Below are 14652 nucleotides of genomic sequence, written 5' to 3'. Positions count from 1 at the left end.
ATCTGGACATTGTCGAAGCGTGGCTCCGAGTAGCCTGATATCGCTTGGAGAGATATCTAAAGCTTGTGTCATTGGGGTACGACTCATCTACCGGCGTACCATTCGAACAGATTCGCATGATAAAATTTCTTTGCCAAACCGCTTTCACCACATCTAGAGTGAGTGCTAGGAGATACAACTGCGAGCGCGAAGTATTTGTCGCATAACATAGACTGGTCAGGTCGCACACTCTCTAGGCTGATATCACCGACTCAAGCCCAATTTTTCTACAAAAGGCCCAGATTCGGTGTTGGGCCATAACGTCTGCTGCCCCAAGACCACCAGAGCTCCACGGACCATCCATCAATTGGTTCGATGTCCTTTCTGGGTCATATTGTGTATTGGGATTCTCAACCGCCTCTCCGGACGCGTGGTCGAGTTTGCTGCTTTTCAAGTGGGTGTCCATCGACTATTGAGTAATATCCGGAATTGACAATACTTCAGGCTCAAGGGCTTTTGGAAAGAAATCATTCTAGGCTCTGAAGAATGAACGGATCTACATCTGACCTCAACCGATGGAAGAGTATAGTTGTCAAAGGGGGCCAACAGAATGACTTCTCTATTGTTCTACCTCTCGTCTAAGTCTACTCTGACGCGATGTGATTTGCATGAGATATCCTAGGCCCTGCTATCACGTCCGAAGACCACGGGTCGGGGACTTCTGGGGGACGATCAGGAAAGAAGTAAGATACATCGACGCGGTTGGACTTCAACAACCAGGTCTATGGTGCGCTAAAGTTCTTCAACATTTCCAACGGCTTTCTCAGAAATGACGCCGTAGTTGGCTGGATTCTTCTCGCTGTCCTCCGAAACAGCTTCTTGTCGGACTTTATCCGATTGATTTAGCTCAAAGATGCTCCTATGACACCCAATGACCTCAGGAATGACCACAGCGTTGTCGCTACCGTATTCTGTGTTGCTGGGGTAGATTGCCACAGCCACCACGCAAGACACCGCGCCGCACATCAAACAAGAGAAGAGTAAGATGCCTTCGGTTCGATATGCCACCTTGTGAGAGTCTAAGGCGTACATGATAGCCTGACCTAACCCTCGAAGAGCTTCGACATAGCCCATCAACCGAGCCAGAACGACCGGATTATTTGAGTAGGATGATGCCAGCCACTGGGCATACGCGGTAATTGAACCGGGCACGAGACCAGAGAGAGTCAAAATAATCAGAGGAGACACGGATGTCGAGAGTGGTCGATCTGTCCAGTCCACGTGAGGGGGAGATCCGTGACGATTGAGGTCGTGCTTGATCAGTAGAAACAATATGCCCGACCAAATGCCTGAGATAATTAGGATAACAACGGCGCCAACCAGAATCCCGCGTTGGCGCCGATATCCCAGTCGATATGAGTCACAAGATAGGCCAGCAACTAAGGATCCAATCGCAGTAGTCGACCAATACCCTACGTTATTGAGGGCTCTCGTGCGAGCGTTGAAGTAGAATGCATTGACAGAGCCAAAGAAACCATTGGGAACTTGACAGACGGCAAACGCCATGGAGGGAACCAATGTCTTCAATGCCAAAGATTCCCGGAAGATACATCTTAGCTCCTCGATCCAAGAGTGATTCGCAAAATAAGCAACAGCACGGTCATCATTGCGACGAACTGTGGATGGGTCGCTCAAAAGGCAGGCAACTAAAACACCAAAAGATTGGATAACAATGACTGTGATGTAGACAGCTGGCGGTACGTGGCTCTTTGACACCCCAGAATGGATCGTAATGGCAAGGACAGTGGCTGCGCAAGCGGCATCGCATCAGTCAAGGTGCTCACGGATTCCGTGTACATGAGAAAAAAGTCGTACCTGAGCCAATGGCCGACCCAAGGGCAAAGGCGACCCAGACAGAGGATACGTATGCTCCCCTCACCTGCTCCGTTGAGTAGCAACTGACAATGTAGGCTATTTGGCGTTATTACGGCTCGCAAAGGACCTCTTATACCTGAGTGATGTTGGTGGAATCATGGGACGGGTTTCATACTTGCAGTAGAATAGAATAGACCGGCCGTGATACCGTGGAGAGCACCGCAGAAGTACGAGAATCCTGCGGTACGGCCAGAATCCAGCCACCATAGGCCTCCTGTGTAGATGGGATATCCTGTTGCGGCGAAAACCAGACAAACCCTAGGACCTAGCTTGTTGATAAAGCTTCCCGAGACGAGACCTGAGAGAACCATGCAGGCACAGAGAAGTGCGTTGATGCGGTCAACAACGGGTATGTTCCTGGGGTGACTACCTCCAGCGCCCAGCCCCGAGACTGCGGATGTGAGGCCGACACAGCAAAAGAAGACAATGGAGACGATAGCAGTTTGGGACAGGGGCCTGCGTGTCTAATTAGCTGGACATCCAAGACTGCCCAGGCCCTTCGTACGCACGATGTCCGTTGCACGTTTATCAGCGCCATTTGGCTGGATGATTTCGTTAAGGTGACTGACCAGAACCATTGTCTGCCTAGATTGCTCGGGAGAAGGACAACTACACTTCCCTTTTCTTATACGGCGGCGCAAGGCAAGATTGCCCCAGTTTGTAGAACGCGTGAATTCTCTGCCATATCGCACTGTGGCTATTCTCTAGCTGCGATACACATTGGAAATTTATTCGATCTCGATCTCTGTCGCTTTGCAGGTTGCAAGATATACAACAACATCTGTTGGCTCTCTGAACCGACAGCACTAGTGCCAGAGCCGCCCTTCTGTGTGCCACGGGATTGACCACAAGAGGACTCTGCACCAGGCTGACAAAAGTCGAGGTGCCCCCGTTAACCGAATACAGAAGCTGTAGTACCCGAAGAGGACTAGTCGATAACATACCGGAAACTTGTTCACGAGGCGGCCGTGTTTGGATTTGTCCGGAAGCCTAAAAGGGCTTACGAAAGAAATCGGCGCTGCTATCGGAGACCCACTTCGGGGGTCTCTTATCGGTCGCGAGAGCTGTGAATTCCGATCCGTGGGCCTGAAGGCTGAGAGAAGGTCTCAAGGAGCCGAGGCCAAGCGGCTCCCAATTTTCGATAAAGCAACTGCCCACCATATATCAACATGGGCTGAAACCGTGCTCGTTTGCTGTTGTGTCTTTCGTAATCCAAAGAAATGCCGAATACCTGCAAGCGCAATCGAACGCAGGAATCGTCGTTATGTCTCCGGCGAATGATCAGCATGACGCCCTTACCTTGTTGAATCCACCGGCAGTGCCCAGTCTCTTGGATCTGCATGAGCCGCCAACGTCCGCTCATCTCCCAATAAATGCGGGCATGAATATCTCAGGGAGCTCTACGATTCCTGCCAAGACACGCGGGCTCTTGGAACAAAGGCGGAACCCGCCAACGTCCAGGGAACTGGCCGTCAGCACAGATCGGACGCAAGGTGGATCGTTCGTGGACCTGCAGATCATCCGTGTCCACAGCCCTTGTCATCACATCTCGGTTCAGGACCGAAGCAGGATCAAGGCTCATGCTATGCGCCAAGTACACGAGAGAAGACGTACTTCGAAGAAAGGTCCTCTTTGGGCCTTAGCCGGCCAGGCGACTCAGAGATCTACCGAGCTCCAGATTCAACGCCCGAAAACCCATGCTGACACAAATGGCAACCCCAGCAGCCAAGGGACAGGTGCTCCTCTGGCGATATCATCGCCGTTCGAACGTACATCGCAGGGTGTCACTCTTGTCTGTGTTCATTGCGGTCTTTCGAGATTTCCCAGAAACCACGACTCTGACTACTTCGACATCGAATATGACGGCTTGCCCAACGCTCCCTTGGCAGAGTCTTTTGATGTTTTTGCTACCACTTTGGCACCGATCACCCATCGTGTTCATGAATTACTTAATCACTGTAAGGACGCCAGCAGAGAGGATAGGTTGTCACCTGCTGACTAATTCATTAAGACCTGGAAATTGTTGCTCCTGTGTTAAATCCCCCGCTCTACGGGACAACCAACAAAAGCGTGGCAGCGTTTACCTTGATTGATATACTTAGGGGTATGGTCAACGATGAAGGTTGCATGCACGCTATCGTTGCAGACGCAGCCTGGGAAATATCTGCACGACGGCTTAAAAATAACGAACTCGAAGAAGCTGCGCGATCGCAACGGGAAGCTGGCTTTCACTTCTTCGAAGCTGTGAAATTTTTGCAACGTAGATTGGAAAATTCGAAAGAAGCTCTGAGCTGTTCGACTATTGTCACAAGCTGCCACCTGGCAGGAGTTGCGGTAGGTTACACTTTAGGCGCTTTCGCTTACCAAGATGTTGACGGAGAACGCATTCCACAGACCAAGGGCGGCAAGGAACAGTTCGCTGCGCATCACAACGGCATCATCAGAATGGTTCAAATGAGAGGAGGAATTGACACACTTCCTCGTCAGGCTGCATACCATGTCTCAAAGTGAGTTCTGTACAACGAAATGTTTACTCTTTCTCAAATGTCTAAGCCTGACGATTTTTGTGGTCAGAGGTGATGGTCTAATGGCTTGGATGCGGAACAAGCCTCCATTTCTGCCGCTGTTCAGAAGCAGGTTTTATCGCGGAGGCAAATTGACAGCCGAAGCAAAGACAATGATTCAGACCTTTCGCAAATCAACCGTGGACGATCATCTTCAGGAGTTTTTGGGTGAACATCTCGCAGGTGTGGAAGACTGCTTGCAGAATCTAACGCAGTTGGTCGAGCTCAACAGTCATTCTCCCCGCAGAGTCACATCGGCGATGAGAGAGTTTGGAGAGGACACTTATGCCAAAGTACAGCACAACATTGTATCGTTTTCAATTTCGCCGAGGGATGTCAACGTCTCGCCACATGGCCATCGTCAGGACGCATGGCGAGTAGCGGCTCTTATCTATCTCAACAGCGCTATTCGAAGAGCCCCCTCGAAGTACCTGCTACAGTCGATGACCGCACGGCTGGTTGCAGCACTACAGTCCTCGGATATGGCTACCCTCTGGGGATCCCACCGCACAGTTTTGTTTTGGGTCCTCTTTATTGGGTATCTCGGATCCAACGGGCAAACGGAACAAATCTGGTTCGCAGTCAAAATACACCAAGTGGTCCAGGCAGAAGGGTTCCAGACGCTGGGTGAGATGCGAACGGTTCTCAGGAGGTTTCTATACCGAGATAATATGTATGATAGGCTACTCAAGGATCTATGTGGAGCCCACCTTGACATGCCCCTGCCCAGCTGTCCCTGAGATGTTTACCTGCAATTCCGACGGCAAAAAAGGGCTACCGAGTGTCATCCTCGGACATTGATAACTCTGATAGGCGCTTTTTTCCCGGCTAGGGTTTCTGTGCACAGCACGAAAATCAGCCTCTGGTCTGACGCGATCGGCTGTAACCGTGCAATCGACTGTAGCTGTAATGCATCATCGACCGGCGATATTGAGATCGGTAGATGAAACGGATCATTTACTTAGTTGCCTGCATTAGGCTGTGGACCCAGGGACCTTCCGGGCCGAGCTAAGCCACTATAGGAAGCTGTACCTACTTCCATGCCTTTCTACAATATTTCACAGATTTCATGCTGGCTTCATCCCAGGCCGCAGGTCAAACATCAGGACCAGAAAGATCTAGGCAAGCTATAAAGCCATATCAGCCTAGGAGATCTACCTCCTTTAAGTCATCGTGTTCCTCTTTCTCAGCGCCGAAATTTTGGCGGAAGAAAAACAATCCTCACTATAGCCTATAGGTACGAAGTATTGCCCTCAGCCCCAACGTGCAGTAAATCAGAGGTGATCAACACCCGTATATAGCAAAAGAAGGCTTTCTTAGATCCATCCGTCCTGGAAGTACAAGGTAGCACGGTGCCTGTGATGGCAACCCTGCAGCTTACGCCAAGGACCACATCTAACCCCGGCGACCAGTTGCCACTACTTTTCATCACGAATAACCCGAGACGTTACTCGTACACCCTCTGTACCAATGACGCAAAAGCCGTCGCGTCGCATGTATCTGCGCGGTACCGAGCATGGAGTAAGACAAATCGGCGAAGCCTCGCACTGGATTCAACCACAAGGGCTATACTGGCCGCACGGAATTCAGCCCTGCAGAATCCGGGAAGCTCGAAACCACTCAAGGCTGGGGCCAATGGTACAGCCTACGCTGAAACTGTCGAGCGGCTCAAGAGATATCACCATGCCATGAGTACTCGTCGCCGTAGATCTTTCGCCGAGACTTTACAATCCGACCGGGATGAATCAAATAGCGACACCTGGTCCATGTTTGCGGATATCGTATCTCCTCACATTACTCAACTGGGATCACAATTTTTCGATCCTTTTACCGCAACCAACGTCAAATTTGACAGAGAGATCAAGTCTACATTGCACTTCTACTTCACAGTCATCCAGCCATTTGCCATAAGCTTGATGCCATCGTGGCACTGGATTGACAACTTGTCGCGACTTCAAAGGACACCTGTTCTCTGCTATGCGGTCGCGGCATTTACCTCGATGTTCTTGTCAGGGTTCCTGAATGGCGGACCGGGGGTTGTCCTGCCGCCTGCCGATGAAGAGGGCGAGCGATCGTTATGGTCTATTCCGGCGTGGTTAAGGTTGCAGACGAGCTGCCTTACCAAGTTAAACACGGTCCTTTTCCGTCAACCATCTCCAGAAATTACCGAGGAGTGCTATGAGGCTATTCTCTTTTTGTTTCGTATGTCAGTAAGTGTCCTGAACTCTCACATACTACCTCAGAGGACGGCCGATTTTAAAACACCAGGTGTAGGTGTTTCTCGCCGACGGCGAATCAACGAGGCTACATTACAAGATTCTTAAGCGCATCGCGCCGACAGCGGGCAAGAATAAGTTCAACCTTCTCCAAGAATTAGCAGTGTGAGCTTCTTCCCACATCACAGAAGTGGTGGTGCTGCTGCTGACCTCATTTCTTGTAGAATGAAGGTGAACCTTGCCTGTATATTCATGTTCCAACACTCGATCATCCCCCTACGAACAAGTGAGCAAGAGGTATCAGAGTACCCTGGGATTGAAATCGGTCGTGCAGCATGGTCCTCAGAACGAGAATGGCAAAACCATCGAGCAATCGTATCTGCACGACTACTAGCCTGGCGTGTCGAAGAACCCGGCGACAAGCTCCAAAGCGAAACGGGATCCACAATCTTGCGTCTAGACCTGAGTAGCAAGTTGTTAGCCAGTCGCGAAAGTACAGAGATCCAGCGCTGTTTCCAGATGGCTGTCTTCTTGATCATGTACCTTCACAACATCGACTTCAACACGAAGGCGCCTCGTGTGAGATCAAGTCTCACTATGTTGAGGAAGAAGCTTGCTGAAATAGGGTTGTGTCATATCCGCAAGACTTGCACATATACTCTGTTTATAGTCTTGCTGGCAGGGGCAATGACAACGCGTGGTTGTCCCGAGAGAAGCTGGTTTATCGAGCGACTGGCAGCACTTTATCTCGAAGTCCGTTGTATGGATGACGTTCACAAAATGCTTGTCGAATTCATAGACCCTCTCAGCCTTATCATCAGTGTTCTACGGGAGGTATGGGAAGAAGTCGTCGACTTTCGATCTGTCACATTGGTTCAGAGCCGGGAAATGGATCTGATCATGGGCCGACATCATCTTGGATGCTCTTGAAAGTAAAAAAGCTACCGGAGAGTGAAGCCTGTGGACTCAAGTTGAGTTTCCCCTCGGCCGTATCACGCACTTACAGCCATACTACAAGCTGGAATCAACTCGGACCAAATACAGAGTCGCACTGGACACTAGATTCTTAAGCCGCAGGCACGCTTCAAGCCGTGCTGCAGGAGAAAGTCACATTCCCGCTATGGAGAGGACTCTTGTGTGATGGCGAGAGAGAGAAGCACCCTTGATTGGCCTCCCAAACACACGTGCCCGTCAGCCAATCTATCTGCAGCCCATGCTGGCCTCAGAGCATACCGCCCCGTGCTGCGAACCAGGCTTTCGTCTGATCGATACCCATGAAGAGGGTAAATAGGATCTTTCCAAACACGTCTACGTCACCGGCCTCAACATCCATGAGGACGTCAGAGAAAACCCCGTCCTTAATCACGAGGTGTCTCTTACTTCTCCACGCAGCAGTGAAGTTGAACAAGTCCTCTGCATTCCACAAGTGTGCGGACAGAGTCCAGGAGTTGCGGATATGAAGGTCGCCATCGCAGGAGAAAGGGAGAGTTCCAGATAGGACGCGATGGAGTTGTATGAAGAAGAGGGCGATCATGAGCGTCCGTCGAGCTGACTCGTGGAATATCCACGACGTCCAGAAAGGCCTTGCCTCCTCCAATGAGGATACTTGAAGGCTCTCCTCTCGTGTATGCTGTGCCGGAAGAGAGAGTTGCCCAGAACCGAGGTGTGACATGAGCAGTAAGGTTGAGTCTTCCAGCGCCAAGGTTGTCTTCTCAAGGGCGGTGAAGAAGCGGAGGTCATTGTCAAATGTGCACATGATCTCATAAAGCAGAAGAGATTGAACCAGAGCCAAAATCTCCGGCGCCGTAGTGGGCTTGGGGGATATCAGCAGGTCTTCGATACGAGCCTCGATCGACTGAACGATGTCTCGTGCATTGCAGGTGGTCTTCGCTATGTAAAGGGCGCAAGCAGCATGAGCATCTAGCATACTACGAGGGGGTGGGCCCCTGAAGAGCTGAGGGTGATGCCACGGCGTGCGTGTTTCGAGGACCATTGTCGTCGGCGCTCGCTTGATCTCGTCAATGGCATATTGAAACCTTACTGCGATAATTTCGAATATGCGGCCCTGACTGTCTGTACTGATCTGAGGGCATGTTGGTGACGGAGACAATACATAGATGGGCGTATCCACCTTGTCGGAGCCTCCGGAAAAGAGGTTATCAAGTGGGTCGGTATCACTATCAAGTGCAACGTCAAGCAGACCCACATGTGGTCCAAAATCGGTCGAGGCCAAACGAGGTGAATCGATGTCGAAACCGGAAGCTTCAAGCATACTGCCATTCCACAGGTCCGCGACCTGCTCCAGAGCACTAGGCGTGAAGCAGAACTTATTAGCAACGTCTGGCGTCACTTCCCGCACTGTGTCTGGGCGATGTTGCAGACACCCTGAATAAACACAATCGAGACCTCTCTGCGCGCAACGTACGCATGCAAGCTTTCCATAGTCGCATCTTCGCTTCGCCTTGATGCACGCGTCGCAGGATTTCCGCCGAGGCGGAGGGTTTGCTCGTTCCACCGCAGACCTGGAGAGGGACATGGCGTGCGAGTAGATCAGCCTTGCTCGTGGATAACGACACTTTGGAGTACCCGAGTTGATGTCTAAGAATCACGGTTTGGATGGCAGTCAATTTCGGAACTCCGCCAGGGAATCGATGAATACATCCGCTGGCGGAGTTCCGCCAGAAGATGACAAAGGCAACATCTCCAGCTTGTAGGAACTGGGGTAAAAGGAGGCATAGAGCCTCCCCACCATCGGTACTTCGGATTTCTAAGCAGGGGAAAGCAGAGTGCAGTCGTGCCTCTCGGTCTCAAACGCGCCGTTAGTGGAAATATACTACCCCATTCCTATTGGTAGGTGGAAAGTTAGAAGGGATTTTGACGGCTGTGAGGTTCCATTGAATGGTGCACAATAACAGGAGACACCCCCTTAGATCTGAGCATATAAATGTGCACATCAACTCGATTCTGTGTGATCGCCTAGACACGTATAACGCGAACATATTTCTCGCTCCTCTTAAAAGGGCCCATTAGTCTCACGTGACTTTGGCCCCGTACGCCCAAAAATGTCCATCTTTGTTGTAGGCGCGACTGGCATCGTGGGTGGTGCAGTGGCCCGCCATCTCCTCAGCCTCAACTGGGCAGTCCACGCCACCACCCGCAATCCAGACTCCAAGGCATCCAAAGCCCTCCAAGCGCTGGGGGCCAAACTCTTCAAAGGCACATGGGACGACGAAAGGGCCCTCTTGACTGCCCTAGCCGGTTGCTCAACCCTCTTTCTCAACCCATACACCTATCCCTTCGACCAAGGGGAGGAAGTCCATTGGTCGAACCTCATCCTCACCACCGCTAAAGCGGCAGGCGTCAAACAGGTCGTCTTCACCTCCATATTCGGAACGCAGAACCCGGAGAAGTTAAAGTACCAACATCCTCTGGTGACCAAAGTACAGGAATCCAAAGGCAAAGTTGAACAACTGGTGCGCGCCGCCGGCTTCGACTTCTGGACCATTTTGCGCCCGGGGTAGTGAGTTTCTCCCGACAGACCGCCGCAGTGTCGACAGAGTTATTGCTACTGTTCCGCTAAGAACGGCACATGCTAATGTAGTATCGTAGCTTCATGGCTAGCTTCTTACTTCCTAAAGCGGTTTTATTCGCAGGCTTTCTCGAGACCGGGCGGTGGACAACTGCATTACTGCCCGAGTCGCCTATGCCACTGATCGATGAACACGACATCGCCGTGTTCACTGCCGCGGCGCTCGCGGATAAAGTACGGTTCAACAGAAAGGAGATTGAGCTTTCAGGCGAGCTGCGGAACCCTGAGGAGATCACAAAAGCATTGTCCGGGGCAAGTGGACGGGAAATCAAGGCGGTGTACCTGACCGCCGAAGAAGTGGAGGCTCAAGAGGCAGATCCGCTAGTCGGCGCCTACTTGGCTCTGAGAGATATGCATCTGTACGTTGATATCGACCAAGTCAAGGCTTGGGGTCTCCCGATAGGGACGTTTGAAGCGTACCTCGCACGGAAGAACGATGTTGTTCAGGAAACCTATGGGTTGAAGGCATGACAGGTCCACCGTCTCCGATACTTAGCCCAAGGAGCAAATGAGATGATGTTTGTTAGTCGCGATAGAGGGTAGAAACCGGTCACTCGAACATCAGCAAGAAAGGCAGGCAACTGTCATATTATGGTGACCAGAGAAAACTCTCTGCGTTATCCTACAACTATTCTTCCTAACCCCTGGTAGCGTGTCAGAAAGGTGAGCTGGCCCTGTCGGTCCTGAGCCGACGTTCCACGTGGGGATGCAATGTGGGCGGGTGTCGAATGAAACAGCACGATCCCAAGCGACGTGGCAGCCTCTCTTCCCTCCAATGAATCGACTGCTACCCCGCTGACTTCTCCCACTCCGATCAGGAAGAATTAGAATCGTTCCTCCATATCTCCCACCTCATAAATGGATCCAGCTAAGTCGATTTTGATCTGTGAGATTCGGTGCAATGGCAGATCCACTCGGGATCGTCGGCGTCATCGGCGTCGCGGCCCAGATCATTCAGCTGGGCGTGCAATTCGGATTGGACTGGAACGATGCCCCTGCCGATACCAAAAGCTTTATCGCTGAGCTTGAAGTTTTGATTATGGTCTTATCCGAAACTAAGAAGAACACCGTCGAAAACCAACAGTTCATGGAAGCCTTCAAGGACCGTCACTCTACTTTGCTCTCGCGCACGGGAGAGGCATCACCCGCAGCGGAAACCCCCGCCCTCATCTCCGCCTGCCGATCCGAACTGGAAACCCTGCTTGAAGATCTCAAAAAGCGATGTCAAACTCATCGAGTGAGCTGGGAACGACTCAAGAGCGCATTCCTCGCCAAGCGAACGCGGGAGACGGTTGAGAACCTGCATCGGAAGTGCCAGGCGTTGAACAGCATGGCACTAATCGATGCGGTGGCTCTCGGAGCAAGTACATATAACACGGTCAACCAAATCCACGCACGGCAGCAAATGTCAGACCAAGCCGAGAATGACCGGTTTAGAATACAGAGGAAAACGGCGTTGCTCCGTAAGCTCTACACGTCTCCCTACAAGGATCGTAAGGACAGGAACCCGATGAGAGTGAGAGGAACATGTGAATGGTTCACACACCATCCACTGTTTCAGATTTGGAAGGAGAGCAAGTCCTCCTGCGTGCTTTTGGTATCTGCAGACCCAGGATGCGGAAAATCAGTGTTGGCGAAATACTTGGTGGATGAGGTGATCCCGAGCACTCGAGCGAGGACCAGTTGTTACTTTTTCTTCAAAGATGACTTCGGTGACCAGAGAACTTTGGAAAGCTGTCTGTGCTGTATCTTACGTCAAATATTCATCCAAAGACCTGATCTAGTGTCTGAAGAGGTTCTCAGCAAGTTCGAAGAGGACGGCGAACAGCTCATCGGCTCCTCTGGTAGCCTCTGGGATCTGCTCATTGATATCACGGGGAGTCAGGACGTTGATACTATTCCTGATTCGACGATACAGAGTCCTGGCGAGATTTTCTTCGTCTTGGATGCCCTGGATGAGTGTGAGAATTCGGGCCAACGTCAGTTAGCAGAAGCCTTACGCAAGCAGGAGTGGGCACGACCAGGGAAGTTTGTCTTGAAAATCTTACTCACGAGTCGGCCCTACACTCATATTCAACGTGAGTTCGGCTCTTTCAGTAACCTCATACCTACCATTCACCTCAAGGGGGAGGGGGAGGCAGAGGTCGAAAAAATTTCGAGAGAGATCGATGTTGTCATTGAAAGCAAGGTCAAGGACCTTGGGTCCTGGCTCCAGCTCCAACGGGAAGAACAGCAAATTCTGAAAGATGAGCTCAGTAGGATCCCGCACCGGACTTATCTTTGGGTTCATCTGATACTTGAAACTATCAAGGACAGCATTGGCATCACGAAAGAGTCTTTAAGTACAGCTGTCCGCAACCTTCCCAAGACAGTGGAGGCTGTTTATGAGGGAATACTACGCAAGTCTCACAATCCTGAAAAGGCAAAGAGGATTTTGCACATTGTCGTGGCCGCTGTAAGACCAATGTCTTTGACAGAGATGGCCGTGGCTCTCGCGATCGAAGAAAATCATGAGGGCTATGAGGATCTCGACCTCGAACCAGAAGTCCGCTTTGGCAGCACGGTTAGAGAAATCTGCGGGCTCTTCGTGACCATTATAGACTCAAAGATCTACCTGCTTCACCAGACGGCCAAGGAATTCTTGGTGCAAAATTTGCCCCGGGACTCGGATGACATGATGAGAAACGAAACAGGCTCTCTTCATTGGAAATCCTCCCTTCGGACAACAGAGTCTCATCACATTCTCGCAGAAGTCTGCATGTGGCGCCTCCTCTGGAAAGACGTTGCCTCCTGCAATGTTGACATGGCCGCAGACTCGCAGGAAGTTTTCGATCAACACATCCTGTATGATTATGCTGCCCAAAATTGGGTCACTCACTTCCGAGGTGCCCGGATGGATGATGACCATGTAATGGTTTCCAGGGCATCCGGACTTTGTCATCAAGATCCAGAGACTCCACTATCTTGGTTCAAGAGATATTGGGGGAGTAAGCGTTTGAGCGAGCTAATGGTTTACCCCAAAGGACTCGATAGTCTGATCATTGCTTCTTTCTGTGGGCTTGACTGTGTGGTCAAGTTGCTTCTGGAAATGGATGACATTAATGTGAACTCAAAGGACGATAGGTACAAAGGGACCCCATTGATGTGGGCAGCCGAGTACGGCCACGAGGGCGTGGTTAAACTTTTGATTGCCAACAATGAAATCGACATTGACTCGGAGAATTCTCAGCGTCGGACGCCGTTGTCTTTCGCTGCCGAGCTCGGTCATGAAAACGTCGTCAAGATTCTCCTGGAGAGTGGCAAGGTGTCTGCGGACGGCAGGAGCAATCACGGCAGAACGCCATTCTCGTATGCTGCCTCACGTGGGAACGTGCGGATTGCCGAGCTATTGCTAGATACGGGTCAAGTCGATCCAAATTTCAGGGATAGAAACAACCGCACCCCCATTTTTTGGGCAGCATGGTACGGTAGAATTTCCGTTGTTAGATTGCTACTCCAGAAAAGCAGTGTTGATGTAGACTGTGCGGATGACTACGGCAGAACACCGCTTTTGGCTGCGGCCCGGAATGGACACGAGGACGTTGTTGAATCACTTCTCCGCACAGGGAAAGTCGACGTGAATGCTGCAGATTCGAAAGGACGGACTCCGATGTGGCATGCTTCGCGTAGAAAGCATGGCGCTATTGTACAGTTGCTCCGACTCCCAGCGTTAGGGGAAAGTCTCCGAGCTCTGTGAGCCAAAAGCGCAAATTGAGTACTGAAGAGCACTAGACAGATGAGATGTTTGAGCCTAGATACCTGCAATCTAAATCCCTTGTCTACCGCATTCTGTTGTCTAGTACTCAGGCTCTGAATAGTACTGGAATACCCATTTCGACGTGATTTGAATTATTTCCAGGAATACCTGTTGTCTGATGGTCTCAGGTAAACCTCAGGGTTGAGAAGCCCCTTGAGGACAAATCCTGCGCCAGCTCGGTGTACCAGCTTCACATACCCGTCGAGGATACGACCAACTAACTCATAAGGCCTCCCCGAGCACTAAATGTCACCATGGGATGGCTTTCGTCCCGTTTCCCCGGCATCGAAACCATAAGGACCCACTATCATGCATTGTAACGCTAGAACCTTCCTCGAAGCCTTTCTTGAGCCTGACGGTGTCGATTAGCGCTTAGTTCATCCGGTTTGTTCGCTAACTCTTAAGAACAGGGTTCTCTTTGTCTTGGTTTCTACTCATCGACGTACGGGATGCCGGGGGAGGACGAGACTGCCATCACTCTCGTAGTGGGTGGGGAAAGCGGAACGATCAACCGCTGCCGTCAGTGGGGGCAACTGGATGAGCCTCATCATTGTTGGTAAGAGCTGCTCAGCT

General features: G+C 51.2%; 6 protein-coding genes across 6 annotated transcripts; 4 read left to right on the top strand and 2 right to left on the bottom strand.

The window, feature by feature from the left end:
• Positions 1–771: 771 nt before the first annotated feature.
• PV08_05363 (uncharacterized protein) lies at positions 772–2452 on the bottom strand (the record flags this gene model as incomplete). Its single annotated transcript, XM_016379707.1, has 4 exons — positions 772–1787; positions 1855–1950; positions 2030–2370; positions 2424–2452. 4 exons carry the CDS (start codon positions 2450–2452, stop codon positions 772–774), a joined length of 1482 nt encoding a protein of 493 aa, XP_016235534.1.
• A 726-nt stretch (positions 2453–3178) lies between these two features.
• On the top strand, positions 3179–5218 carry PV08_05362 (uncharacterized protein; the record flags this gene model as incomplete). The annotated part of the gene is made up of 3 exons (XM_016379706.1): positions 3179–3872; positions 3926–4421; positions 4489–5218. The coding sequence occupies 3 exons, from the start codon at positions 3179–3181 to the stop codon at positions 5216–5218; spliced, it is 1920 nt and encodes a 639-aa protein (XP_016235533.1).
• A 621-nt stretch (positions 5219–5839) lies between these two features.
• PV08_05361 (uncharacterized protein) lies at positions 5840–7624 on the top strand (the record flags this gene model as incomplete). The annotated part of the gene is made up of 3 exons (XM_016379705.1): positions 5840–6688; positions 6753–6859; positions 6919–7624. 3 exons carry the CDS (start codon positions 5840–5842, stop codon positions 7622–7624), a joined length of 1662 nt encoding a protein of 553 aa, XP_016235532.1.
• A 292-nt stretch (positions 7625–7916) lies between these two features.
• On the bottom strand, positions 7917–9230 carry PV08_05360 (uncharacterized protein; the record flags this gene model as incomplete). The annotated part of the gene is made up of 1 exon (XM_016379704.1): positions 7917–9230. The coding sequence occupies one exon, from the start codon at positions 9228–9230 to the stop codon at positions 7917–7919; it is 1314 nt and encodes a 437-aa protein (XP_016235531.1).
• A 526-nt stretch (positions 9231–9756) lies between these two features.
• Positions 9757–10754, top strand: PV08_05359 (uncharacterized protein; the record flags this gene model as incomplete). Its single annotated transcript, XM_016379703.1, has 2 exons — positions 9757–10214; positions 10304–10754. The coding sequence occupies 2 exons, from the start codon at positions 9757–9759 to the stop codon at positions 10752–10754; spliced, it is 909 nt and encodes a 302-aa protein (XP_016235530.1).
• A 430-nt stretch (positions 10755–11184) lies between these two features.
• PV08_05358 (uncharacterized protein) lies at positions 11185–14019 on the top strand (the record flags this gene model as incomplete). Its single annotated transcript, XM_016379702.1, has 1 exon — positions 11185–14019. One exon carries the CDS (start codon positions 11185–11187, stop codon positions 14017–14019), a length of 2835 nt encoding a protein of 944 aa, XP_016235529.1.
• Positions 14020–14652: the final 633 nt, after the last annotated feature.

Source organism: Exophiala spinifera, assembly GCF_000836115.1.
Source record: "Exophiala spinifera strain CBS 89968 unplaced genomic scaffold supercont1.4, whole genome shotgun sequence".
NCBI lineage: Eukaryota > Fungi > Ascomycota > Eurotiomycetes > Chaetothyriales > Herpotrichiellaceae > Exophiala > Exophiala spinifera.
Note: the sequence above shows the minus strand (reverse complement) of the source record. Positions and strands in the feature narration are given on the sequence as shown.